Source organism: Ranitomeya imitator, chromosome 3, assembly GCF_032444005.1.
Source record: "Ranitomeya imitator isolate aRanImi1 chromosome 3, aRanImi1.pri, whole genome shotgun sequence".
In the NCBI taxonomy this organism is placed as follows: domain Eukaryota; kingdom Metazoa; phylum Chordata; class Amphibia; order Anura; family Dendrobatidae; genus Ranitomeya; species Ranitomeya imitator.
The window spans coordinates 168,240,431-168,268,230 of NC_091284.1; the positions used below are offsets into that span (position 1 = coordinate 168,240,431).

Genomic DNA, 27,800 nt, shown 5'->3' on the forward strand with positions numbered 1-27,800 from the left:
ACCGGGAGAATCATAATATCAGGTCAGTTTTAGCATTTAGTGAACCTAGCAAAAAAGCCAAACAAAAAACAAGTGTGGGATTGCACTTTTTTTGCAATGTCACCGCACCTGGAATTTTTTTTCCCCATTTTGTAGTACACGACATGCTAAAACCAATGACGTTGTTCAAAAGTACAACTCGTCCCGCCAAAAATAAGCCCTCACATGGCCATATTGATGGAAAAATAAAGTTATGGCTCTGGGAAGAAGGGTAGCGAAAAACGAACACGGAAAAACGGAAAATCCCAAGGTCATGAAGGGGTTAAATACAAATAAAATGAGACAAAAGAATATACCATACATAAAAGAAAAAAAAAAACAGAACAGCATTTACAAAACCTAGAAAATGTCACATGATACTGCGACACACGTTTAAGCCCTCTGGAAATATATTTCCCAAATTGAATAACCAAAAGGCTTCCCTGGTTAGAAGTAACCGTCTCATGTCTCCACCCCGCGGCGGTTCCCTCACCCTTTCGATGCCAAAAAACCTGAATGGACAATAATGGTCTTTGATGACAGGTAATAAAGTGCTTTGTGGCAGAGGAAATGTTTCTGTTGGCAAGATTATTTCCATTAGAAATATAATTTAGATGTTCATTGATTCTGAATTTAATTTTACAACCAGTGGATCCTATGTAGAGCAACTGGCAAAGTGCACAGCGAATACAATAAACTAGGTTTTAAAATTACAATCAATACATTGTTTAATATGATGTGTTTGGGTGTTTATTATGGTTTGAAAAAGCAATAATAATAATAATCTTTATTTATATAGCGCCAACATATTCCGCAGCGCTTTACAGTTTAACAGTTTCAAACACAACAGACATAAGTAACAACGTTAACAATACAATAATTAAAGCAAAATAAGACGACCCTGCTCGTGAGAGCTTACAATCTACAATGAGGAGGGGGAGATACAAAGTACAGGTGTGTATTTACAATGATGGTCCTGCCATCTTCAGGGGGTGGGGGATAGATGGAGATAGTGAATGGGCTACACACACATAAAATGACTTTGATTAGGGAACGTCATATGTGATTAGGGAACATGAACTGGCATATTCACACGTTTTACAATGTGCAGCCCCACAGCTATAAAAACCCTTGTCGTTACTCCATGAAGGATTTCATGATGTTTAATAGTGATATAAATTATGAGCTATATAGAAAGGACAAAACTGGTCTGAGTGACTTATTGGCAATATTTCTGGTGGTTTTCCTACGATTATATTCAATCAAGTTGATTCTATCCTTTCCACCAGCAGTATCGCGCGCACAATTCAACGTCCATCTAGAATAACCCTTATGTAACAACCTGGATTCCGAAATCTTCGTTTTATGTTCACTAATCAGATCATCGTTGCAGTTTCGAAACCTCCAGATGTGGGGTGTTTGGGGTGCTGGCTAGTGGGGTGGAGATTAGTATTTCCAGCAGTGGATCTTCTATATATAGATCTATATATAGATGATGAGACAATGTCCAGATAAATCAGTAAAGGGCAGATCCAAAAAAGTAATGGTGGTAGACTTTAAAAAAAAAAAAAAAAAAGGGGGGGGGGATAAATTTGAGACTGTAACCATGGGTATTAATGTAATCAATAAAATGGTAAATATCTGTAACTTTACCACACCAAATGAGATCATCGATAAATCTACCAAACCGATGGATGCGTTCAAATAATGGATACTGTGGTGTGTATAGAAATTGTTCTTCTTAAACTACTTACCTGTATTGCATGAGGATAATACTCTAGCTTCTATATTTAAATCTGGCTGTTACATTGTCGCAAAAAAAGCTCCATCTTTGAGCAACGTACCTAGTTTCGTTAGATCTAATAGGCCCAGTATCACATGGCTTATCTACAAGGGCTCATATAGATGTGGGCTGCACGTTGTAAAATGTGCCAGTCCGTGTAACACTTTTTCAAATAATAATAATACCCAAACACATCAAACTAAACAACATATTAATGGCAATTTTAAAAACGTAGTTTATTGTATTCGCTGTGCAGTATGCCAGTTGTTCTATATAGGATGCACTAGTCATAAAATGAAAATCAGAATCAATGGACATCTAAATGATATTTCTAAGGGTACCGTCACACAGTGCCATTTTGCTCGCTACAACGGCACGATTCGTGACGTTCCAGCGATATCCATACGATATCGCTGTGTCTGACACGCAGCAGCGATCAGGGACCCTGCTGAGAATCGTACATCGTAGCAGATCGTTTGGAACTTTCTTTCGTCGCTGGATCTCCCGCTGTCATCGCTGGATCGGTGTGTGTGACACCGATCCAGCGATGCGTTCGCTTGTAACCAGGGTAAACATCGGGTTACTAAGCGCAGGGCCGCGCTTAGTAACCCGATGTTTATCCTGGTTACCATCATAAATGTAAAAAAAAAAAAAAAAAAAAAAAAAACAGTACATACTTACATTCCGGTGTCCGTCAGGTCCCTTGCCGTCTGCTTTCCCGCACTGACTGACTGCCGGCCGTAAAGTGAAAGCAGAGCGGTGACGTCACCGCTGTGCTGTGCTTTCACTTTACGGTCAGTCAGTGCGGGAAGCAGACTGCAAGGGACAGACACCGGAATGTAAGTATGTACTGTTTGTTTTTTTTTACGCTGGTAACCAGGGTAAACATCGGGTTACTAAGCGCGGCCCTGCGCTTAGTAACCCGATGTTTACCCTGGTTACCCGGGGACCTCGGCATCGTTGGTCGCTGGAGAGCTGTCTGTGTGACAGCTCTCCAGAGACCACACGACTTACCAACGATCACGGCCAGGTCGTATCGCTGGTTGTGATCGTTGGTAAATCGTATAGTGTAACGGTACCCTAAGGACCACGCTCTCCCTTGGGAACAAGACCAAAGAAGAATGTTTTCATTCACTGACAGCAAGTTGTGGATCTTAACTAATGCAAATAATCTTGCCAACAGAAACATTTCCTCTGCTGCTAATCACTTTATTACCTGTCATCAAAGACAATTATCCCCCATTCAGGTTTTTGGCATTGAAAGGGTGAAGGAAACACCGTGGGGTGGAGATACGAGACGGTTACTTCTAACCAGGGAAGCCTTCTGGATATTCAATTTGGGAACTACATTTCCAGAGGGTTTAAACTTGCGTTGCGATATCATGTGCCATTGTTAGGTTTTGTTCAGGCTGTCCTGTTTTTTTTTTTTTATGTACTGTATATACTCGAGTATAAGCAGAGACTCCTAATTTTGCCAAAAAAAAACTGGGAAAACTTATTGACTTGAGTATAAGCCTAGGGTGGGAAATGTAGCAGCTACTGGTAAATTTCAAAAATAAAAACAGATACCAATAAAAGTAAAATTAATTGAGACATCAGTAGGTTACATGTTTTTGAATATTCATATTGAATCAGGAGCCCCATATAATGCTCTATTCAGTTCATGATGGGCCCCATAAGATGCTCCATATTAAAATATGCCCCATATAATGCTGCATAAAAGGTTAATGATGGCCCCATAAGATGCTCCATATTAAAATATGCCCCATATAATGCTGCATAAAAGGTTAATGATGGCCCCATAAGATTCTCCATAGAATACTATGCCCCATATGCTGCTCCATAAAAGTTGATGGCCCCATAAGATGCTCCATAGAATAATATGCTCCATATAACGCTGCTGCGATAAAAAAAAAACAAAAAAAAAAATCATACTCGCCTCTTATCGCTGGGGGCCTGGTGCTGGTGTCCTGAGCAGGCTAGGGACACCAATGCACTATGGGGGTCAGGTGCCGGTGTCGCCGCTGGCTCAAACCCCTGGCACTTGCAATATTCACATGTCCCCGTTCCACGGCTGCGCGCCGCTGTGTCTTCAGGGTCTCTGCAGTGACTGTTCAGGCAGAGGGCATGCATTAAACACGCCATCACTACCTCTGAACGTCACAGCCAGAGGACGCGGAAGACGAAGCCAGGCGGTGGAACAGGGATTGGTGAATATCGTATGGCCCACCCTCTCCCGTCATACTCACCCCCTCCTGGTGCGGTCTTTGCAAGTCCCTGCTTCTCCGATGGTCTCTGGCACCGGCAGCTTGTTCCTGTGTTCAGCGGTCACATGGTACAGCTCATTAAAGTAATGAATATGCGCACCACGCCTATGGGAGTGGAGACGCGTCCATATTCATTACTTTAATGAGCGGTACCAGGTGACCGCTTAACACAGGAAGAGCTGCCAGCTCCAGAGACCATCTGAGAAGCAGGGACGTGCAGAGACCATGCCAGGAGGGGGTAAGTATGATGTGACAGCCGCCACTCCTGCCACTCCCCTGGGACAATGACTCAAGTATAAGCCGAGAGGGGCACTTTCAATCTAAAAAAATGGGCTGAAAATCTAGGCTTATACTCGAGTATATTTGGTACATTCTTTTGTCTTATTTTGTTGTTTGTATTTGTGTCTTTCTGTAATTTTGCATATTTTAAATGTCATGTGATTTTTATCCTATGGTATCCATCCATTCACATTGGGCCTTGAGGAAGAATCCTGGATTGAGTTCAAAATGCATTGCCATATGGTTTCCTGCTCTCTGTATGATTTGTCATGGATATTTAAATGCTTGAATAAATACCCAAAACGTTTTATTATTAACACCAGAATCTGGAATCTCAGTTTTTTCCTGTTGTCTCCAAGCCTGTCAAGAGCGTTATTCCATGCATGATGTACTACAAGATATGGTGAGCTGGCAACTTTTCCTAATATTAAAGGGAATCTGTCACCCCCAAAATCGCGGGTGAGGTAAGCCCACCGGCATCAAGGGCTAATCTACAGCATTCTGGAACGCTGTAGATAAGCCCCCAATGTACCCTGAAAGATGAGAAAAAGACGTTAGATTATACTCACCCAGGGGTGGTCCCGCTGCTGGTCTGGGTCCGGCGCCTCCCATCTTCATCAGATGACGTCCTCTTCTGGTCTTCATGCTGCGGCTCCTGCGCAGGCGTACTTTGTCTGTCCTGTAGAAGGCAGAGCAAAGTACTGCAGTGGGCAGGAATGGGCCACTCTGACCTTTCCCGGCACCTGCGCACTGCAGTACTTTGCTCTGCCCTCAACAGGGCAGACAAAGTACGCCTGCGCAGGAGCCGCAGCATGAAGACCAGAAGAGGACATCATCTGATGAAGATGGGAGGCGCCGGACCCGGACCAGCAGCGGGAACGCCCCTGGGTGAGTATAATCTAACGTCTTTTTCTCATCTTTTAGGATACATCGGGGGCTTATCTACAGCATTCCAGAATGCTGAAGATAAGCCCCTGATGCCGATGGGCTTACCTCACCCGCGATTTTGGGGGTGACAGAATCCCTTTAAAATCACACCTGAAACCAGATAAAAAGGGGAGAAATTGATTCAATCTTAGCATTGTGTCTGTGTGTGCCACACTAATCATGGAGAACAGAAAGCGGAGAACTGTCTGAGGACTTGAGAACCAAAATTGTTGAACAATATAAACGATCTCAAGGTTACAAGTCCAACTCCACAGATCTTGATATTCCTTTGTCCACAGTGTGCATGTACATAATCAAGAAGTTTACAACCCATGGCACTGTAGCTAATCTTCCTAGATGTGGACAGAAAACAAAAATTGATGAAAGGTTAGGTTGCAACAGGGTATTGTCCGGATAGTGGATAAGCAACCCCAACGTCCGAAGAAAAAACACAAAAATTTAGCTTGGTTTGATTTGGTATACATGCAGCACATAAACGCATGTTCTCACAGGCTATAAAACATACAAAACCTACAAGAAAAACAATGCGCAAAAGCCCTGCTGTAAACAAATAAGTAAAAAAGCATACCGTAAGTGCATTTAAGTAACACAGAGTTCTTAGTAATACTGTTTTTGATCAAAAATAGCATAAAAGCCATCCCACCATCGACAAGGCGACTCTGATCGGGAGGTCCTACACTGTCTAATATTAAAAACCTTACCATGTGTCAAAGTTTACCTCAGTGTGTGAATAAGAACAGACAAAAGGACATGCGTTTATGTGCTGCATGTATAGCAACTCAAACCAAGCTCAATTTTTGTGTTTTTTTCTTTGAATTTTTGCATTCTGTGCAAGCCGGGGTGTGGCCTCCCTTTCCTGAGCTGGAAATCACATTTAAAGGCTTCCCCAGACTGGTGTCCACTGGTTGGCACTCGGTCCTTTTGTCTGCCCTTATTCACACATTGAATTCAACTTTGACACATGGTAAGGTTTTTAATATTAGACAGTGTAGATCCTCCCAGAGTCACCTTATCGATGGTAGGATGGCTTTTATGCTATTTTTGATCAAAAACAGTATTACTAAGAACTCTGTGTTACTTAAATGCACTTTTGCTTTTTTACTTATTTAGTTACAGCAGGGTTTTTGCTCATTTTGTTTCTTGTAGGTTTTGCAAGTTCCAAATAAATTTAAGCTGTTCTGCAAGTTCAGGGTGCATCATTGTTAGCGCAAACTATCCGTCGACATTTGAATGAAATGAAATGCTATGGCAGGAGACCCTGGAAGACCCCACTGATGACACATAGACATAGAAAAAGCTAGACTGCAGTTTGCCAAAATCTTTCTGGGAAAGCGACTTGTAGACAGATGAAACCAAGACAGAGCTTTTTGGTAAAACACATCATTCCACTGTTTACCGAAAACGGCCTACAAAGAAAAGAAGACAGTACCTGCAGTAAAATATGTTTTTTCTGCCTCTGGCACGGTGTGCCTTGACTGAGTTAAAGGCATCATGAAATCTAAAGATTAGCAATAGATTTGGGGTAGCAATGTAGTGTCCAGTGTCAGAAAGCTGGGTTTGCGTCCTACGTCACGGATCTTCCAGAAGGACAATTACCCCAAACATACTTCAAGAAGTACCCAGAAATGGATGGAAACAAAACGCTGGAGAGCTCTGAAGTGACCAACAATGGGTCCGGATCTAAATCCAATTGAACACGTATGGAGAGATCTTAAAATTGCTGTTTTTAGAAGGCACTAGTGATGAGCGAGTGTACTTGTTGCTCGGGTTCCCCGGAGCACGCTCGGGTGGTCTCCGAGTATTTGTTACTATTCGGAGATTTAGTTTTCATCGTGGCAGCTGAATGATTTACAGCTACTAGCCAGGCTGAGTACATGTGGGGGTTGTCTGGTTGCTTAGGAATCCCCACATGTAATCAAGCAGGCTAGTAGCTGTAAATCATTCAGCTGCCACGACGAAAACTGAATCTCCGAGCAAATACTCGGAAGTCACCCTAGCGTGCTCGGGAAAACCAGAGCAACGAGTACACTCGCTCATCACTAGAAGGCACCCTTCAAATATGAGTGACCTGGAAAAGTTTGCAAAAGAAGAGCGGTTCAAAATTCTACATTTGAGGTTTTGTGTGAAATTATGTCCAATTTGCCTTTTTTTGGTGCCGTTCCAATAGACAAAAAGGAAATAAACATGTGTATAAGAAAACGTGCAATTAAAATAATGTTCTGGGAGAACTAATTCATTTTCTGGAACAATTTCAAGTGTGCTAACACTTTCGGCCATGACTGTACATAGAAACTTAGCTAATATCCACTTAACAATAGAAATGGCAGCTTAAAGATCTGCTTTTATTCCTCAGAATAAACACTCAAGATATTATTGCATGTGTCTAATCCTGCACCTCTGCATCTTTTAAAGGGAATCTGTCAGTAAGATCAACCCCCACAAACCAACCCCATATATATGGGCATGTCGGACTTTGAAATGTTAATCCACTGAAATCTTTTTATCTTCTATCTGTTGCTGCATTCCAGAGAAATTATCTTTTTGAATAATAAGGAGTTAAGTGCTCTGGGCATAACATAGCACTTAATCTTCTGCCTTCATAAGTTGGTTTCTCTCCCAGGACCAGCCTTTTTAGCTTGATTAATAGCTGACTATCAATCAAGTTAAAGAGGGAGGTGCTAGACAGGGAAACAACCTTGGGAGGTAGGAGATTGTTAAGTGCTCTGTCATGCCAAGAGCACCTAATACCTTATTTTATTATGAATTAAAACTCTGCTTTCTCAGGACTGCAGAAACAGATAGAAGATGTACAACTGTTAATGAATTAACATTTCAAAGCCTTGAATACGATTTTGGGGAGGGGTTGATTTTACTGACAGATTCAATTTAAGAGAATAATACTATATTGCCAGGAAAAACAAAAGGTAGAAGAGTGGCGATGTTTCAGAAAAAAAAAACAGGTATATTTTTTTAAGGTGACTTAGCACTTTAAATGTCTTTTCTATAAGTATAGTAGATTTAAAAAAATACTTTAGTTTGAGCTTTTGACTTTTAAATTACTTATAATGTGACTAACAAGAACAGGAAAGGTTCTGTGAAGTTGGGTTCTGTAATTACAAATGGCATGGATAATGCTACATGCACTACTAAATTAGAATCGGCTACAGACACTGGACTAATGTTCTGTTCCCTACATAAAACACTGCTCAGTATGACAAAAAAAGTATGTCCTGGTGTGGAGGAAAAGTCTAATAAAATGATTCATGATGAGTGTTTGTCATTGGAATGATTACATTATAGTAGCTGACCGCCGTCTTACCTGTGAGATAATCAAGGCATTCTAACAGTTTCTTCTCTCTGGAAAAATCCAATGCGAATGTGTCAAATGTGTCATTCAGATTAATCTCGGGAATCAGCACTTGAGAGGATGCAGTTGCCATGGAAACTCTAAAAACACAAAAACAAAAGTTTTAACAGAGGCGCAACACGTAGTTATCTCACAATACAGCATGAGTGGTTTTTCCACGGATACAGAAAATATTTGAGAACGTGAAAAAGGATCAGGACACGTAGGTAAAGTGGAAGCAAAGCTAAACCACAACAGAAATAAGTGCATTTACAGGCTCTCTGGGGCCAATGAACATGGTGTACACATTGGGATATGACCTAGCCAAAGAAGCGGAATTATCAGCTATCACCAAAGGATTGCACATAACACACCTTACGTGTAAAGACTATGCAGTGTTGCTGTTAACCAATCACATTTCAGCTTTTCTCCCCCCCAAAATAGGTTAAAAATTGTAAGCACACAGATTGGTTGATATTGGCTTTCTCGATACTCGCCATCTGCATCAGTTTTTATGCTAGATCTATTGTGCTAAATGGGTTGCCTGGCCTGATGACATATCCTTAGGAAAGGTTGTCCATATCCAAGTGGTGGGCCTCTGACACCCAGCACCCCCACAAATGAGCTTTTCAGCTCCAGTGCTGGCGGGATGGAAACCGCAAACTATTCAGCTAAAATCAGTTCTGTCCGCGGTGTAGTCGCTGAAGCCGAAAACTAACGCTCAGCTCCTACTCAGCTGCATTTCACTGTTCTCTGGCTGCATCCAGTTGGCTTCAGAGCTGAAAGCAGATCTGGTATTGATCACCTATCTGAAAGACAGATCATCTATATCAATAGGCCGGACAGCCCCTTTATGTTCAATAGATTGTATAAAAGAAATGCATTTAAGACCAGAAGGCCTTGGTTTTAACATGCTGTCATTGTCAAGATAATGCCCAAAAAAGGAGGATCTTCTTTTAGTACCAGAAACAGCGTAAGCTGTGTGATATTGCAATAAATGGTCCTATGATGGTATGAGCAACAACCCATAGAGAGCGGAGCTACAGCCCGTAGGCCATGGAGGGGAAGTTTGCATGCTCAGTCTCTGCTCCATTCATTGTTAATGGGCCTGACAGTGAAAGTTGAGTACAGAGCTCAACTATCTTCCGCAATTCCATAGACGATGAATGGAGCATGGGTCAATGATTGGCACCCCTGCTCCATTCTAGATGGGACAGCAGAGAGGTCCAGAGCACCAATATCAGGATCACGGGATGTCTCAGCGGTTGCACCGCCAGCGATCACCAAGTTATTCCCTATCCTATGGTTAGGGCGATAACTTGTTATTTTGTGAACAACCCCATAAAAATCCCTTTAGTCTCACTGTTGATTTTGGCTTCAACCAGGCAATATCTTTGGCAAAAAATTATGTCTCCTTTTTTCCATAAAGATGAAATAACAATGGCCAATCTTCAAGAAATCATCTAATGTCATTGTCGAACTTACTACTCTGTGACATAGAAAACCTATCCAGAGGCTTTTCAACGATCAACCAATCTGCCTATAAGCAGCGTCAAGTGGTGACCGTGCATGAGGATCGGCACTCATTACACTTCCTTTTACATGCGGCAGTCATCTGCATATGTAAACTCTATAAAGACTATTACTATGATGATTTACAATGATTAATGATCCTTAGATCCACATAAAGGCTGTGATTGTTGTGCGCTTGTCCTGTGGTCCCTGGCATGTACAGTTCAGCCGATCATGTAAAATTAGCTTTCAGGTCATCTTCATCCTTGACTAATTCCCCTAGTTTTAGCTTCAACAAACTTTCCTTAATCCATAACGTCAAGTGTATATCCTTTCTTTCCCACACAAATATGGAATAAAAAAAATTGGCAAGGATATCATTTAAGACTAGATTTTACCATAAATTTCAAGCTTCCTGTGATGAAAATTTTCTAAGTCTCCCCTGCTGAAATCTTTTTCTCTCATCTTGAAAAACAATAGGTTGAAGAGCCAAGTCTGGTGACTTTAAAAGGCCAACTTTAAAATTCCTGGGAACGTTTTCTTGATAAATTGTACACATATGCCATAAAACCTTCCAAAATATCTTGGCTTACAAACATGTTACTGCATTAAACAAAATCAGACTTAGTTTCTGTTGTAGACTAGAAAATAATGGTGGCCATGTTAAAGTAGAAGACACAAGATGCAGACTGGAAACAGTACACCATATATCATCTGCTACCAAAAGTAGCCGTCAACTATAATACAAACAGACATAATGATATGTTATGTTAAAAAAATGTTTATCTGTGTATATACTATAGTTCAGTATGCTTTCTGCCTGTCTTGGCTTATGCGCCCATGGCGATAATCTGTCATTTCGACACATGAACATGGCTGCCAAACACTGGTGAATTAGAAAAAAAAAGAATGTTGCCTCAGTTGCTTATATTGAAGCTGAAAATAGTTTTTAGATAAAGTAGAAAATGAAACAAAATCACTTTACCTTTCTGTGATGCTTTTTGCGGACTGGAGGAAGCGAGCGTGATCTGCCTCCTTTAGAGACAGCTCTGCTTGGGAAATGAGAGATGTAGAGCGTTCAATGCACTGCTTGCAATTGGCGACTTGCTGGGCCAACTTTCTCAACCGGACCACCTTTGAGGAACAGTCAATGAAAATAAATTAGAATTCTGTGAATACAAAATTGAGTAACTGGTTTGAGAACATAAGTGTTCGATTATAATTTGCAGAGTCTACCACTTTAGTCTCATCCACCCATAAATACACACACAAATTCATTTTTGGCGTAATTTCCTAGATCATCTAGATCAGGACTAAGGCCTTCCATGCCCATCTGGTATGGCAATCCTACCGAGGCAGCTGTATGACTTATACTCATCTGAGGTGCCAGCGTTGTTCGAGCGGTGTTGGCACTGGCTCTCCCGGGGATTGTTTTGTCAAAGGATCCCTGAGGCCAATCAACACTGGCTTCACTCTCCCGATCTTCATATACATCTGGAGGAAGTGAGAGCAGGAGATCTTCCATGTAGCTTGTGAATACTCACTGTGATTTATTGCCAATCCACTCAGAGTTCAGTGTCACAATCTAACCTTATACAACACAAAGCATTACGATAATCAAGATGGTTTGGGTGGAATTTTGCTCTCTCACAAAAAAAAATTACCCATCACTACCCGAGCACCATTAGAAAACCAATCTACAACTCTTTTCTAACCCTTATTACCAATCGGTGCTTTCCTCCTTTTTTCATCATTCTTCACATTTTATGCCCTCCCCAAAACGCAAAAGGAGACCTCTTCTCCTCAAGACTGGATTCGATGACCAATCCATTTTACTTGTATCCAAATCATTACTACCTCTACTTTATTCATCATGCTTGAGATGCTCTGTCTCTCTCCCAAAGCCTACTGGGTCCGAGTCCCCCACTCCTCAAAGCTACTCATTAATTGCACTGGTTGCATTTACAGTTTTGAGGTTATCGCCATAATGTCCACATCCTGTGAATATATCCCGTTTCGGGCCAACTCGGTTATGACAATAAAGCAAATCTCACCTGTTTCAAACACAGTAATTTAAAATAAAGAGGCTAAGCAATTGTATTAATGGAACATAGATGGCAAAACTGATAGCATGTGCTAACGGTCTTGTGTTATATGGTAATTCTTTATATTACATTTTTTTAATGCCTTTTTATGCACCCCCCCTCGCGCCAGACCTGGTAGGCATTAACATACAGTATAAAGAAATGTGGTTTCCTTCTATTCCAATCCCGTGCAACATCCAAAAGGTTTTTACACCATTTTCATATTCCTGTGCTGGCTTTGCCCAGGTAGCCTAGCTATTCCCATAAGGGTAAGTGTACATGACATCTTTTTCTGGCAGATTCTGCATGGAACCTGCGCGACAAACTGCTAAAAACAAAAACATAAAAAATGAACATATGCATAGCAATGTAAAAATGACTTGCTTTGCAAATGTTTAGTCTTTTGTCAATTTTATTAACCACTTCAGGCTTCGAAAGCCATTAAGAGGTTAAGAGAAGTGATCAGTCTATTCTTCTGGCTGGCAGCTTTTACTTGGATGCCGCCACTATTGTATACAGTATATAGCAAGTTAAAAAAAAACAACAACCAAAAAGCAAAAGAACGGAAAAACCACGCCACATGACGTTAGGAAAGCCAAAGTTTTCGTGAAGCATCTTCTGCTTCAACAACAATGCCAGCACACCAGCATCGAAAAGACGTCGTGCGCACATACCCTGAACTCAAAGTGACCCGCGGGCGTGTACCTAGGATATGAAAACTGAACTGTGATCCCCACTGGAGGGAGCGACAATTGTGACTTGATATACAGTCTCTACAACACCACAGTGTATGCTGGTGCTTTCGGATTCCTACACATGTGGTGGCTTTATTAGTAAAAAAAATAAAATAAAAAGGCTCCATTTTATGTAATAGGAATAGCTGGAGTAAGAGTGTGATTTACAAATTGCACATATTAGGTTTTAAAAGCCCAATGTGCATGAGGTCATTTGTTTAGATAATCCCTGGGTAACTAATCACATAAGGAGACAAGCATATACCGGCCTCACATCACGGCACCGGGCTGTGTGGGAGTCTGTATCCAAGTGACATTTTGGCAGTAATGCTGAAAACATTATTAATAATGCTGTAAAATGGATGACTTTTTCCTGTGAAATTAGAAAATGACGGTAAATAGTCTCAGAGATCCTTTTCATAAATGCATTCCTCATGTGTGCAATAATACTTAGTGCGAAGCAGAAAAGATTGTCTATATAATGCCAATCTCATCAGGACCACACGGGCCAAAACAAGCACAGCTGGCCCGCACTCTCGCCATCCGCGTCATTTCCTGATGTCTTTTAGTATGATAAGTTGATAACCACAATTTGCGATAAGTAAAAATTGCTGCAAGCATATATGATTCTAGTCATTTAGCTACATTTGTTTTTCCAAGGTTAAAAAGCCAAGGTTTTAATGTAAAATATTCTGCAGACTGTGATAATTATAGCTAAAACTTAATTTTGGGTACCAGATATGATGGTGTCTATGAAATACAGATTATTTCAACCAAATAATTCCCACATTTTCATACTGAACCACCCACCTCAATAATATTACAATCTTGTGCTCAAATTCTTACCGCCACAACAATTAAACATCACGTTTCAATATTTCTTACAAATTATATACAATCTATATATATAATTGTCTAAGGGGTACTTCCGTCTGTCTGTAATGGAAATCCCGCGTCGCTGATTGGTCGGCCGCGACCAATCAGCGGCGGGCACAGTCCGGCCGAGAATTAGTCCCTCCCTACTTCCGCCCAGTCAGTGCCTGGCGCCCGCTCCATACTCCCCTCCAGTCAGCGCTGACACAGGTTTAATGGCAGCGTTTACGGACCACGACCTGTGTGACCAACTTTTTACCATTGAGGCTGCCTATGCAACATCAATAGTAAAAAGATCTAATGTTAAAAATAATTAAAAAAAACAACAAAACTGCTATTCTCACCTTCCGTCGTCCGCCGATGCGTGCGTGGCTGCCGCGAGCTTCCGTTCCCAGAGATGCATCGCGAAATTACCCAGAAGACTTAGCGGTCTCGCGCATTGGGACAGCTTTGCTGGACACCGGTGGGTGAGTATATAACTATTTTTTATTTTAATGATTTATTTTAACAGGGATATGGTGCCCACACTGCTATATACTACGTGGGTTGTGTTATATACTGCGTGGCTGCTATATACTACATGGCCAGTGTTAGATACTGCATGGGCTGTGTTATATACTGCGTGGGCTGTGCTATATACTACGTGGCCAGTGTTGTATACTACGTGGCTGTTATATAGTACATGGCCAGTGTTATATACTGCATGGCTGCTATATACTACGTGAGCAGAGTTATATACTGTGTGGGCTGTGTTATATACTGCATGGGCTGTGCTATATATTACGTGGGCTGTGTTATATACTGCGTGTCTGCTATATACTACGTGGGCAGTGTTATATACTACGTGAGCAGTGTTATATACTGCGTGGGCTGTGTTATATACTGTGGCCACTGTTCTATACTGCGAGGCCACTGTTCTATTCTTCGAGGCCTGTATTATATACTGCATGGCCTGTGTTATATAGTGTGTGGACTGTTATATACTGCGTGGGCTGTGCTATATATTACATGGGCTGTGTTATATACTACGTGGCTGTGTTATATACTGCGTGTCTGCTATATACTACATGGCCCCTATATACTACATGGCCTGTGCTATATACTATGTGGCTGCTATATACATACATACATATTCTAGAATACGTTAGAATCGGGCCACTGAAATGTGTTAATTGGTCTGGTCACTAGTCTATAGCTTTCCACTTGTGTCCATCTTTTCCTTACATACAAGGTATCTTCACAAGGAACTCCATTCTAATGTGGTCATCCAATGAGACAAGTCCGGTAAGACTGACTGACTATACCAGCACATGTATCCTCTCTAGCTGGCGTTCATATAAGTGGACCTGTCATTGCCTCCTAAAGGATTAATATAATCACCTTGCCGCCAAACAAACTGTTTCCAAGTTTTATTCCAACCCACCTCAATGTAGAAAAAAAAACTTATGAAATTGGAGGCACCAATGTTAGGTTATGTTCACACTTGAGTTATTTTATGATTTATTTTATAAATGGATTCCTCCAAAATCCTTCTTGGAAACATCCTATTAAATAATCACTCCCATCCGAGTTTTTATCCTCTTAGTACATTTCAGTCATCATATTATTTAGCACTGTGTACTTACAATTGCTAATTTTGCCTTTCTACCCAGCTAATTCTTCTTTTTTCCATAAGGTCTATGACATCATGTGATTAAAAACTGACTAGCTGAATCCTTCTAAGGTCTATGTACAGACAGGAAATCTCTTCCATGCACGAGTCATCCACCTCTTCAACTTCTGACTTTTTAAAATTATCACCATGAAATATGTATGTGTGAATGCTCCGAACACAATAAAGGAGCATGAAAGTGGCGACTTATCATTGCGATCTGTTTGTGGAGGTCTTAATTCTCTGAATAAGTCACCAGAGACTTTGGTTAAAGAGTAGATGGAGGATTTGCTTGATGCCTAATACCTTCCATACAAGCCTGGCCTTGCCCTCTGGATGGCTTTTAACTGTTGCTGTGACACAGCCGAAAAACAAATATTATTCTAATGTGACTGACTCCGGGGAAAGTGGAAATGCTCCACCTCAGACCCTGAACTGAATTCCAGCCACTTCAACATTTCAGGTCTGCTCAAATCATAAAAGAAAAAAAAAAGTATAAAAATCAATCACCAGGACTTAAACCGATTAAATCTGTCACTTGAATATTTTTTTTTGCATTACTCATTCCCACCCTGATCCTTGTACTTGCAAACTCAGGCACTGCCAAGCCTGACACTGCTGTTCTGAGAACAAATGGTCAATGTGGAAGATCCTGCCAAATCTCACAATGCTTCAGAAGTCATCTATTTCATAGATTTACACATCCGATCCTGGGTCAACCACAACCAGTATTCCAAGCGTAGGGCCGAGGATATACTGCACATGAGCCAGAGGACAGAATGACCAGGTTATAGCAGGACAGATGGAGACTAATTGGTGGGAAGTCGGAAAGGTCTTCATATATCCGGAATATAACACTTCCCTTCCTCTGCTGAAAATAAAGATCTGACCTAAGAATGTACTGAGCGTACTGGGATCTGACACTGGCATTTTAGGCTTTAGGATGGAATGAGTTATTAAGAGTAGAATTTGATTCCCTTGTGCTGCTTTCCAATTCAGCCTCTTATTGCATCAATTTCGGTAAACCATATTACAAAAAAGCCGATACGCAGAGGCAATTTACATTTCCTGCACACAACATGTGGCACACAATGCAGCGCAGACACAGGAGAAAACAGTTTGTAACTTGCCCATTTTTTTAGGTTTGTCCAGAATAATTGCCCAAAGAACACCCAATCTACTGGAAGGATTGCGCAGAATTTGGGGTCATTGTCCCCGAACGACAATGAGGCCACCCCTTATGCTGGAGATATATTATATTGCCAGTGTTAATTTTTAAAGAGACTCTTTCACCAAGTCTTTGCTATTCCATCTAAGATTGGCATGATGCAGAGACAGTGACCCCAATTCCAGCCAAGTATCACTTATTGGGGTAAGGTTTTAATGAAATCATTGTTTTATCTGCTACAGATCCACCAGATCTCTAATGCTGAGCTCTGAATAACCCCACCCATAACACAGAAAGCTGCCAATCAGTGGTGGAGGCGGGGTTATACAGAGCTCATCAATATGGAGGACTACATGGCAGCAGGTTTACTAGTCCTCTAATTATAATCTCATGAGGCTCTCATCAAAACAACAGAAAGCTGCCTATTAATTGACACTGACAGAATTAGGGTATCTGCCCTTACATTATGCTGCTCTCAGATTAGGGAGCATAAATCTGGTAACATATTCCCTTTAACTGAGTAGCCACTTGGCATATTTATGCATCTATACATTAATTTAATACTAAAAGTTTGTGGGCCCTTTTATTTTTTTTAAACTTTTTTGTAGTACCGTATATTGCAGTGTACTTGGCCCAATCCAAGACTGAACACCCTTATCCACCCATCTTTCCCAAGAACGGCTTTAATTAGAAGTTGGTTTCCATTCAGCTTTGCAGCTCAGATGAGCCTTGGCTTGGCACAGAGAGGCGAAACACATGGTAGGGGCCATCCTACAGGTCACCTTAAAGTGGTTGGGTGGCTTGTGTTTTTTTGTAATCAAAAAATGTTAACGAAATACAATATTTGCGTTCATTAATTGAAGCGTTTGTATATTCGCTATTTGCATATTAATATTCACTACTTTGCATATTTGAGCACCTGTACATTAATTTAATACTAAACAGGTTCATTTTTTGTTTTGTATATGTCCGTTAAGACTGAGGATTGCCTGTCTACAATTTCTCGCTTACAGTAACATCAGGGCTGTCTCCCCATGGAGACATCTCACTGACAGGCCTGGACATTTATCCACAGATATAGTGTGCCCCACTACTCGGTCCGGAGAAGGCTTCTGATGAATGTGAATACCTGGATAATTTTCGGTTGAGGGTTCATAGGAACGCTTCTTCCCAATTATGGTGGTGACAGGGAATGTGCTGCCAATATAACCATATTAGCAATCATTCAGCCATCGGCTGATGTAAATGGACCAGTAAGAGAGCGACAAATGACTTGATATGTAGTCGATTGGCACTTCTTAAGGTACATTGATAGGCTAAAATGGGACCACCTATTAGAGACACCGCCGCAAGACAGACTAGACTGGTGACTGGACATTACAACAATATGCTGACCAACTACTCATCTCATGGAAATAGAAACAGCCTTTGATTGAGGCTTTCCATTTGCTCTTTATTTGGAATAGTAAGGTTTGGACGTCATCTTGGTCTGTCTGAATGGGCCAAAATAGAAAGAGGTTAAGCCCTTACTCGAACGCTCTTTCCAATCCTAACCCTGATGTGACGCCTAACCCTAACCATACACATTAGATGTCTGTTGGTTAAGACCCATCTCAGACGACTCTTCCATACATGTGAGACCTCATGTGGCCAAGCGCTTCTATGTTCTTTATCAGAAAGCAGCAGAACAACATGTTGGTTGGCAGCTTATCTCAGGAAGAACAATGCGATCAGCAGTCCAAAATCAGACATACGTGATCGATATCTCTCCCGACCATCAGTTGGCTTTTGTCCCCATGCACATTAGTCCGTTGGCCAAACCCGTTGCTATTGGCGTGTTCAGGCAACATTTGTATAGTGTGTATTGAGGCCTTAACAAGATTTTTTCTTGACATTGCCTATTTTCACATTTGTTACCATATGGAGCCCATTCCCAATCTATAACATGTCCATTTTCAGATTTCTTAGATGTAATGAATTGATTGATGTATGCAAAGCCAACTTGAGACGAATCATTACCGAGAACATCAAAACGCGCACACCACCAGTCTCTCTATCAGCAGGCCAAGAGAGATCGGAAATAATTATTAGTTACCTAAATCCTATATAATTTATATTTAGAGAAACTGACTGTTTTGTCATTAACAATCTAAAACTGTGCGGCTGAAATGGAAAATTGTAGGATATAATATATTTGAACCGTAAAGCCTATAAAGGTCTATATCGCCTCTAACCTAATACAATGTCAAGTTGTGTTATAGCAGAGTTATCCGGTGATGAAAACACTGCTGGGGGCCATTATTACGACCAGAATGGAGAGATATGGATTGTTATCAGAGTGACAAGTCCAATGTGAAAAACATGTCTGTTAAGATCATAAGAGAAGCTGCCCACCACTATAACCTAAACCCAGTACGGTCGCCCCCCACTTAATCAGATAGATTGACCACATGATCAAGTCTTGAGTAACAATCAAACACAATGAATGATTCTGCACTCATATCCCCATTGAATACTGGACTCGGTTTTCCTAAAGCTAAGGACGTCAAGTATGGCTACCGGCAGAATCAAGACCTCGTTTCCAGGTAACCTATTTTTTTTATTTGCTATTTTAACTGTTTATGCATCAGCTTTATGGCATATGATGGGTCATAGATTTTATCATCAAACATTGGCTCAAGTAATAGAGTTTATTATTTAGAGCACATCATTACTAAGGTTTTGTACAAAATGCTGGCTTGGCTTTTTTATTTAAACCCTTAATCTCACTGCTGACCAGTTTATATTAAAGCCCCCATGGTAATTGGAGACAGAAAATGACTTGTGACATTTCACCCTTCAGAGCACCGCTCTTTAAGCACTTTCACATCATGACTGGCCAACAGGTCTTTTATTTGAAGTTAATTAGAGGTGCATGACAGCTTAGTGAACCATTAAACCCGCAGTGGACTTATTCTTAGTCGGCCCTTTTCTCACAAAAGCACCATTAGACTTGACATTTAAAGTTACCTTCACAGTTACAGAATACCACATACCAGGACGGCACACTGATGCCAACAAATGACCACAAAACAACTCGCTCTGGCCTCGCGGAAGACAGAAAGCTATTGTGATGGAAGAGACTCCTCTTTGTACACAGGACAGCAATGGCATACCCTTAAAGGAAACATGTCAGCACATTTTTGCATAGAAAAGTAGGGTATGCTCGTACAGGTTCTTGTTCCCCCCCAAAAAAATTAGACCCGTGTTTTTTTTTTTTTTTTTTTTTTATTAAGAGAACTCTGATGTGCCAGTAATGACATATCTAGCATGGACGCCATATGTAAATCTGGCAGGAAGTGCACAGGGGCGTATCAATGCACTTGGATTATTTCTTCCAGGTGCAGTCACACGCACCAAGTGCACTATTCTGCATGATAGAAAATTGTACTAAAGGCTTTTGTTCTAAAATAAGGAATTGCAATCTTTTAACCTGTTAAATTCCACTGTCAATATGTAACAGCAGCATGTAATGCGCAGCGACATGAAAGTGCATCATTCTATCCACCCATCTGAGAGCAAGTGACACAGTCGAAAGAAGCTGATGGGTGGTCATGACAGCCAGGGGTCTGCTGGAAACCCCCGTGCCTGTCATGACTATATTCCTGTGAAAGTGAAACTGTAGCTTGCGTTGATAGGAGACTGGGATTTTCACTAGACTAAGTAATACTGTGGCATTGCTGTGTGTGGTACAAATGATCGGTTAATACAGGTTGACGTCCCCTGACTAAGAGGACTAACAGATACAGAAGAAGCTGAAAAAAATATTTTAAAAATATGAAAAAAAAAGTATAAAAGTTCAAATCCTTTTTCTCCATTAAAAAAATAAATAAAAAATAAAAATACATATATTTGGTATTGCTGCATTAGTAAAAGGCTGATCTATCAACATGAAATAAATTACCCAATCAGTAAACAGCGTAAAGCAAGAATAACAGACAGAATTACGTTTTTTTGGCTGTAGCAACAATGCAATAGAATGCAGCAAGAGGTGATCAAAACAAACTCTGGGCGAAAAACAAAATCACACAGCCCCATCGACCAAAAGTTGAAAACGTTACGGGTCTCAAAAAATAGAACACAATTGTTTTCTTATTTACTTTTTTGAACAAATTTCCGAAATTTTTTTTCACCCCTTAGAGCTTTCTTTTGCTATTTTGGCACATTTGGAAATTTTTGCCCCGCTTTGCAGTACATCATGACAAAATAAAATGTGTCATTCAAAAGTACAAGTTGTCCCGTAATAAACAAGCCTTCATATAGCAATGTGGATGGAACAGTGAACAAGTTGTAGCTCTTGGAGGAAAAAAACGAAAGAGCAAAAAAAGGAAAATCGCACGTTAGGAAGGGGTTAAATACAGCCCCCAATCCGACCTGTAAGAGAAGGAAAATAACTTATTATACTCACCTATGGGGCGGTCTGGTGTGAGTGGTGTCGCTGGTCTTGGTCCAGCGCCTCCCATCTTCTTGTGATGCTGTTCTCTTTCTTGGTTCGTGTGGATGATGGGTCTCTTTGTCATTCGCACAGGTTCCCCAGGATCTCGCTCCTGTGCAGACGTACTTTGCTGACCTGTTGTGTGCACAGCAAAGTACTGCAGTACGCAGGCGCCAGGAAAGGTCAGAGGCCCAGCGCCTGCGCACTGCGGTACGTTGCTCTGCCCTCAACAGGGCAAATAAGTACGCCTGCGCAGGAGCGCAATGTGGAGGAAAAGTCTGAGAATGACGCAGAGATGCATCATCCACACAAAGCAAAAAGGAGGACGGCATGGCAAGAGCGACACTCCTCGGACCGGACCGCCCCACAGGTGAGTATAATAAAAGTTATTTTTCTTGTTTATCAGGTCGTGTTGGGGTCTTATATGCAATATTATAGAATGCTGTATATCAGCCCTGAAAGGTGATGGCTGTAAGTCATATCGGCCAAATTTTCTATTTGTGTTAAATGAAAGCCAAAACAATAATTATATATTGTGACAAAAACTCCTTGTTATTTATATAAAAGCAGAGTGAATCAGGATGCTAGATGAGCAGGGACCAGACTCATGATGTAATGTGATGCCGAATGACTAGGCATTGGGCGGTATGACGCCGCGGGCATACTAACCACAAGAGGTGCCAGGATGTCAACACTCAAGAGCAGGACAAGGAAGTCTGCACTGACGTGGTCCGGCTGCCAGGAAGAACTACTGTGGACCCCGCATCTGGAAATCTTTTTGCTCCATTCTAGCAGTGATTATTACTTAATTCACCTCTCACAGTAATGAGGCGATTGATATATAGAATGGTAACATTTAGGCAATCAATCTAAAATAAGCTTAGAACACAAGGTGAGCCTATGAAGAGACTCGTATAGAAGAAGTTATATACCTTGCCTTCCTTAATTTTTGTTCCAATAATCTGTCTCCTCTGCTGTATAATTTCAATGAGTTGGTCGCTCTCTTCCATTAATTTTGCTTCTTGACGAGATGCATTTACCTGTAGGTACAAAAAAAACCCTGAATTAAAGACAGAAAAAAAAAAACATTTTCCCCTGCCATAAAGGTGCTGTGCAGCCAACTAATCAAAGGACCTAAAGAAATATCGATCTACTTCAGTGTTAAGTGCTGCTCTCTAATGTGCGGGCGAACGCTTCACAAGGTAAATACAGGGCACGGCTCAAACACTAAGCTGTGGACTTCTCTTCAAAATGCACTTTAAAAAAAAAAAAAAAAAGTAAAAGCTTTAAAATGTGAAGAAATCCTTGATACACCTACACAAGTCATAATAATAAGTTTATTATTTAATATTTATAAGTCATCTGCTAAAACAATTTTTTGAAGTGCAACATGCATGATTAAGTGCGTCCAAATATAAAATGCATTGAAAAATTATTTCCAAAAAGCATTAGAAATCTTGCAATTTTCACATGATTATTTTAGTCTGCAAATTGAGATTCTGGTTTGGCTTTTATCCCAAGTCATGTGACAAGGCTCGTTAAAGGGTCAACATTGACTGTTAGGATTGCTACTTCCAATAGGTGGCACTAGAGTTCTAGTCCTCTTCCTCTCTGAAGAGACAATTTGCATATTTTAGACTCATACTTCCTTTTCTTTCAGGAAGATTACTCAGCAGTCTCATTATCATCAGAGGCAGGATTGCAATAACAAATATCAACTCTATATCCAGCACACAACACAGGAGTCACCATTTACGGTGGCTCAGTGGTTAGCACAGCAGCCTTGCAACACTGGAGTCCAGGGTTCAAATCCCACCAAGGACAACATCTGCAAAGAGTTTGTATGTTCTCCCCGTGTTTGTGTGGGTTTCCTCCGGGTTCTCCGGTTTCCTCCCACATTCCAAAGACTGGAGAGGGAACTTAGATTGTGAACCCCATCAGGGACAGTGATGATAATGTGTGTAAAGCACTGCGGAATATGTTAGCGCTATATAAAAATAAAGATTATTATTATTATTACTTATTATACTATGCATTCCTATTTTGGTGTTTCCTGGTACTCCCTAGAAGGCAGATTACCAGTATTCCAGATCTCTAATACGGAAGCAATACTGATGACATAGAGAGGTAAGGTGGCTCAGTGGTTAGCACTGTATCCTTGCAGCACTGGGTTCTGGATTCTGGACATCATCTACAAGTTTCATCTACATTTGCCTGGGTTTCCTCCGGGTTTACCGATTCCTCCCACACTCTAACGACATACTGAGAGAGAATCTAGATTGTGAGCACCAATGGGGACTGAGATGGTAATGTTCGCAAAGAGCTGTGAAATATATGGTGTTAAATAAGCAAGAATAAAAAAAATATATGCAATGTAATCCTTTAATATTACTGTAATTATTATGTTGACATTTCATGCTCATGTGAAATAGGTCACATACTAGATTTGGCTTAAAAAAATAAATAAATAAAAGCAGAATCTGTTTTAGAACTATGCATGCAAAAAAATGTTTCGTGCACTTTGAACAAAAAAGGCTTTGGCCAACCTTTGATCTAGGCATTTCACCTATATAGCTTCCCATGAGCAGGTGTCTGAACAGTCGGGCCTCTGTCCTACTCTGCCCCACCTACATTGCGGTCAATGGACACAATGTAAGGATCTAACACCAGACAGGATAGAACCGTCCTGATTGGGTACACCTGGCCGCCGTGGGACGGCTGATAACACTATAGTACCTTATGTTATTTATATGTACTAGTACTATTTACTTACTACTAGGTATGTGGTCTACGATACAGCCACAGTGTGAACCTGCTCTTACGCATTGCACATACTCCAGCTTATGCTCTGGCTCATTTCTTTGGTTATGCATACAAAAAAAAGAACAAACCAAAAAGCCAGATATTGGGTAAAAAAAGGGCAGCAAACCTTTTAATCAGCTGTAACAACTAGACAATTAGTGACTTCTTAATATGAGGGGTTTGTGAAAAAGTGCTGGCTTATATATATACATTATTTATAAGATTACTTTATGCATCTTGTGAGAAATTATGGACACAGACATGACTTCTCAACAGGCATGAGATGATAAGCCACTGTACTTCTGCTTGACAACTGCCCAAGAAGCTACAAAAATATAAATCCCAGATTCTGTCTGAAGAAAACAGAAGTCTTCTTTAAACTTTATTTTATTTATTAGAAATTGCAATAAGAAATATGTACTAAACAGACACTTGTAGTGAAGATATGACAAACCCCTGATTATCACCAATTCTGAGCTGAACTACAACATTAGGTGTATTCAAAACTTTTTAAGGCTGGTTTCACATTTGCGTTTAAAAACGCAGCGTTTAAAACGCAAACGCAGGTGGTGAAAAAAACGCATGTAAACGCGTGCAAACGCTGCGTTTTTTAGACGCATGCGTTTTTGCATGTGGTAAACGTTTACATGCATTTTTTCCTGCGTTTGCGTTTTTGAAACGCATGATGAGAAGTGTGTGACAGCTGCCAAATCATCAAAATCAACTAAAAAACCCACTATAAACAGAAATGGCTAGGGTTAGGATCCCTAGGGTTAGGGTTAGGATCCCTAGGGTTAGGGTTAGGATCCCTAGTGTTGGGGTTAGGATCCCTAGGGTTAGAGTTAGGATCCCTAGGGTTAGGGTTAGGATCCCTAGGGTTAGGGTTAGGATCCCTAGGGTTAGGATCCCTAGGGTTAGGATCCCTAGGGTTAGGATCCCTAGGGTTAGGGTCCCTAGGGTTAGGGTCCCTAGGGTTAGGGTTAGGATCCCTAGGGTTAGGATCCCTAGGGTTAGGATCCCTAGGGTTAGGGTTTGGATCCCTTTATCACCTTTATGGTGGGGGGTGGCTTATCAGTGTGTATTCTTGTTTTTTTTCTATTGAAATGCATGCGTTTAAAAACGCAAGCAAACGCATCTGCTTAAAAACGCATGCGTTTACATAGACAGCAATACGTTTTTTTGCGGCAAAAAAAGCCTCTAGAAATTATTACATGTTGCATTTCCGCATCAAAACACAAGCATAGAAATGACGCATAAATCGTCAAACGCGGCAAAACGTATGCAAAAAAAACGCATACGTTTTTAATGTTAAGTATAGGAAAAAAACGCATGCTTTTTTTGCGCTAAAACGCAGCGGCAAAAAACGCAAATGTGAAACCACCCTAAGACTCCAAAAAAAAAAAAAAAAAAAAAAAATCAAACACCCTGGAGAAAAGTTCTAATAAATGTTCCATCCTTAATCATTTGTGCAAAGCATCAAAGGCCAAATGGCCAACGCCAACAAAACATTCGAAAAATGGCTGCTCAGGTCAACTTATCCTATGTCCATCATTATTCCACATGTTAATGGTAGGAACAAGGAGCTGGGAGTGGGTCAGCAAACATCTTACTCCGTCACATTCCTGCAGCCATGGACCCCGAGAGTGATAACTATTGTTATTTTAGACTTTTTGTCAAACATAAATCCCTTTCAAGTAGCGTCCAATTGCCTCCAATGATTTGAGGCCGGTTAAGCAATATTAGACAATTTCTGATTGCACTCTGGAAAATTTATAACTAAAATTCCGGATTCCAGCTTGTATGCACATCCTGTACTGCACCCATCCTCAAGCATTTCCCAAAGTATTTAGCAGGTAGGAGACAAGGTTACCAAAATGTTATCACAGATGGGAAATCTCGGAATAACAATGACAAATATTAAAAAATACCAAGTCATTTCAGTAAAAGGAGAAAAAAACTAAAAACTAAAATAAAAATAGGTTAATACTTCGTTTTTAGTGCTTAAGCTTCTAGTTCATGCTTACCATAATTCAGAATAGGCAATTGAGATATACTGGATGACAGCCACTTATCTGGGGTAGTCAGGCAGTACATGCCTCAAAGTCTGTTACTCAGGGCCAAATTGGCATAGACTGGAAGGCAAAAAGGTTGCAAGAAAGCTTTTTCTTTATGTCATATCCTTTTATTGATTATTTTTTTTAGATATTTCTAAATTACAACATTAATGCATCAATTTCTGCAACTAACAATATTAAAGGGGTTTCCACTACTAGGACAACCACTTCTTAAACTAAATGTTCGGTCCCAATAAAATAATAAAGCCTATGCTCACCTTCTGTGCCAGCACCGTTCCAGATGTCAATACTTGCTCTCCCTGGACTGTGATGTGTTGGAATAACACGTGATGCCTGGCGCCCAATCAGCACTGGCATCACTGTCTCCGCCATTGGCAGAAACAAACCATGAAGAGGAAGTTCGGGCTACGGCTGATCCCGGACTTCATATTTATTTCGACATGAGGCGGGTAAGGTGATGTCAGCGCTGATAGGGTGCCAGCGTCATGTGTCACAACACTGCATTATTTTATCAAAGCCAAACATTCACTGTAGTATAAGAATGGGTTGTTCTAGTAGTGGAGAACCCTTTTAAATACTAGGGTTGTGTTAAGGTACCGTCACACTGAACGATATCGCTAGCGATCCGTGACGTTGCAGCGTCCTGGATAGCGATATCGTTCAGTTTGACAGGCAGCAGCGATCTGGATCCTGCTGTGCCATTGTTGGTCGGAGCAGAAAGTCCAGCACTTTATTTCGTCGCTGGATCTCCCGCAGACATTGCTGAATCGGTGTGTGTGACGCCGATACAGCGATGTCTTCACTGGTAACCAGGGTAAACATCGGGTTACTAAGCGCAGGGCCGCGCTTAGTAACCCGATGTTTACCCTGGTTACCAGCGTAAACGTAAAATAAACAAACACTACATACTTACATTCCGGTGCCTGTCCCCCGGCGCTGTGCTTCTCTGCACTGTGAGCTCCGGCCGGCCGGAAAGCAGATTACAGCGGTGACGTCACCGCTGTGCTTTCCGGCTAGCGCTCACAGTCAGCGCAGAGAAGCACAGCGCCGGGGGACAGACACCGGAATGTAAGTATGTAGTGTTTGGTTTTTTTACGTTTACGTTGGTAACCAGGGTAAACATCGGGTTACTAAGCGCGGCCCTGCGCTTAGTAACCCGATGTTTACCCTGGTTACCAGGGACTTCGCATAGTTGGTCGCTGGAGAGCTGTCTGTGTGACAGCTCTCTTAGTGTTAAAGAGCTTGAAAGGGGGCTGAACACAGTTCTTGGTAGAACTCAGCATTATACACATCTTTAAGGAGTAATTAGAGTACTTGTGATTCATCACAAAATTGAACTTTTGAGAATAATCCGCCAAAGCATTTCAATCTCAAAACATTCAATCATCTGTAGTCTACAGTCTAAGTAGAAATGAAGGTCAAATGTCTTATGAACTCATAAGCAGCCAAGTTAGCTGAATTATCTGTGCTTTGGAGTTTATTGGCTGTCTATGCAACATTCAACCTCTGTTGTCGCATGAAGAAGTGCCGTTTTTGTGTTTTAGCCATGGCAAAAGCCATTTTCATGGAATTCTGGAGAACACAGGAGGGCTTGCCCGAGCTGAGCGCTCATATGTTTCAGACAGCTGGGAGAATTAGCTATCGGTCAAACCGTCATTCAGCCAACATCTATCTATTCTTAACGGGGTGCTTGAGACATTATTGTGCTTTTTCAGATCTTCCCACGGATAGAGGTGGTGCAGTCCGTATGAACAGGGAGCGGGGAGCATGTGGTCAGATGCAGAGG

At 41.1% G+C, this 27,800-nt stretch overlaps 1 protein-coding gene across 3 annotated transcripts in view; it reads right to left on the reverse strand.

Moving 5' to 3' along the window:
* MID1 (midline 1) overlaps window positions 1-27,800 on the reverse strand; it is a 266,283-nt gene that overhangs the window by 83,685 nt on the left and 154,798 nt on the right. For all 3 annotated transcript variants that reach the window (XM_069761598.1, XM_069761600.1, XM_069761599.1), the window contains 3 exons: window positions 22,070-22,177; window positions 11,139-11,287; window positions 8,615-8,742 (listed from right to left, as the gene is read on the reverse strand). In XM_069761598.1, the coding sequence (XP_069617699.1) occupies window positions 8,615-8,742; window positions 11,139-11,287; window positions 22,070-22,177 (385 nt within the window). The remainder of the gene's footprint in view (window positions 1-8,614; window positions 8,743-11,138; window positions 11,288-22,069; window positions 22,178-27,800) is intronic.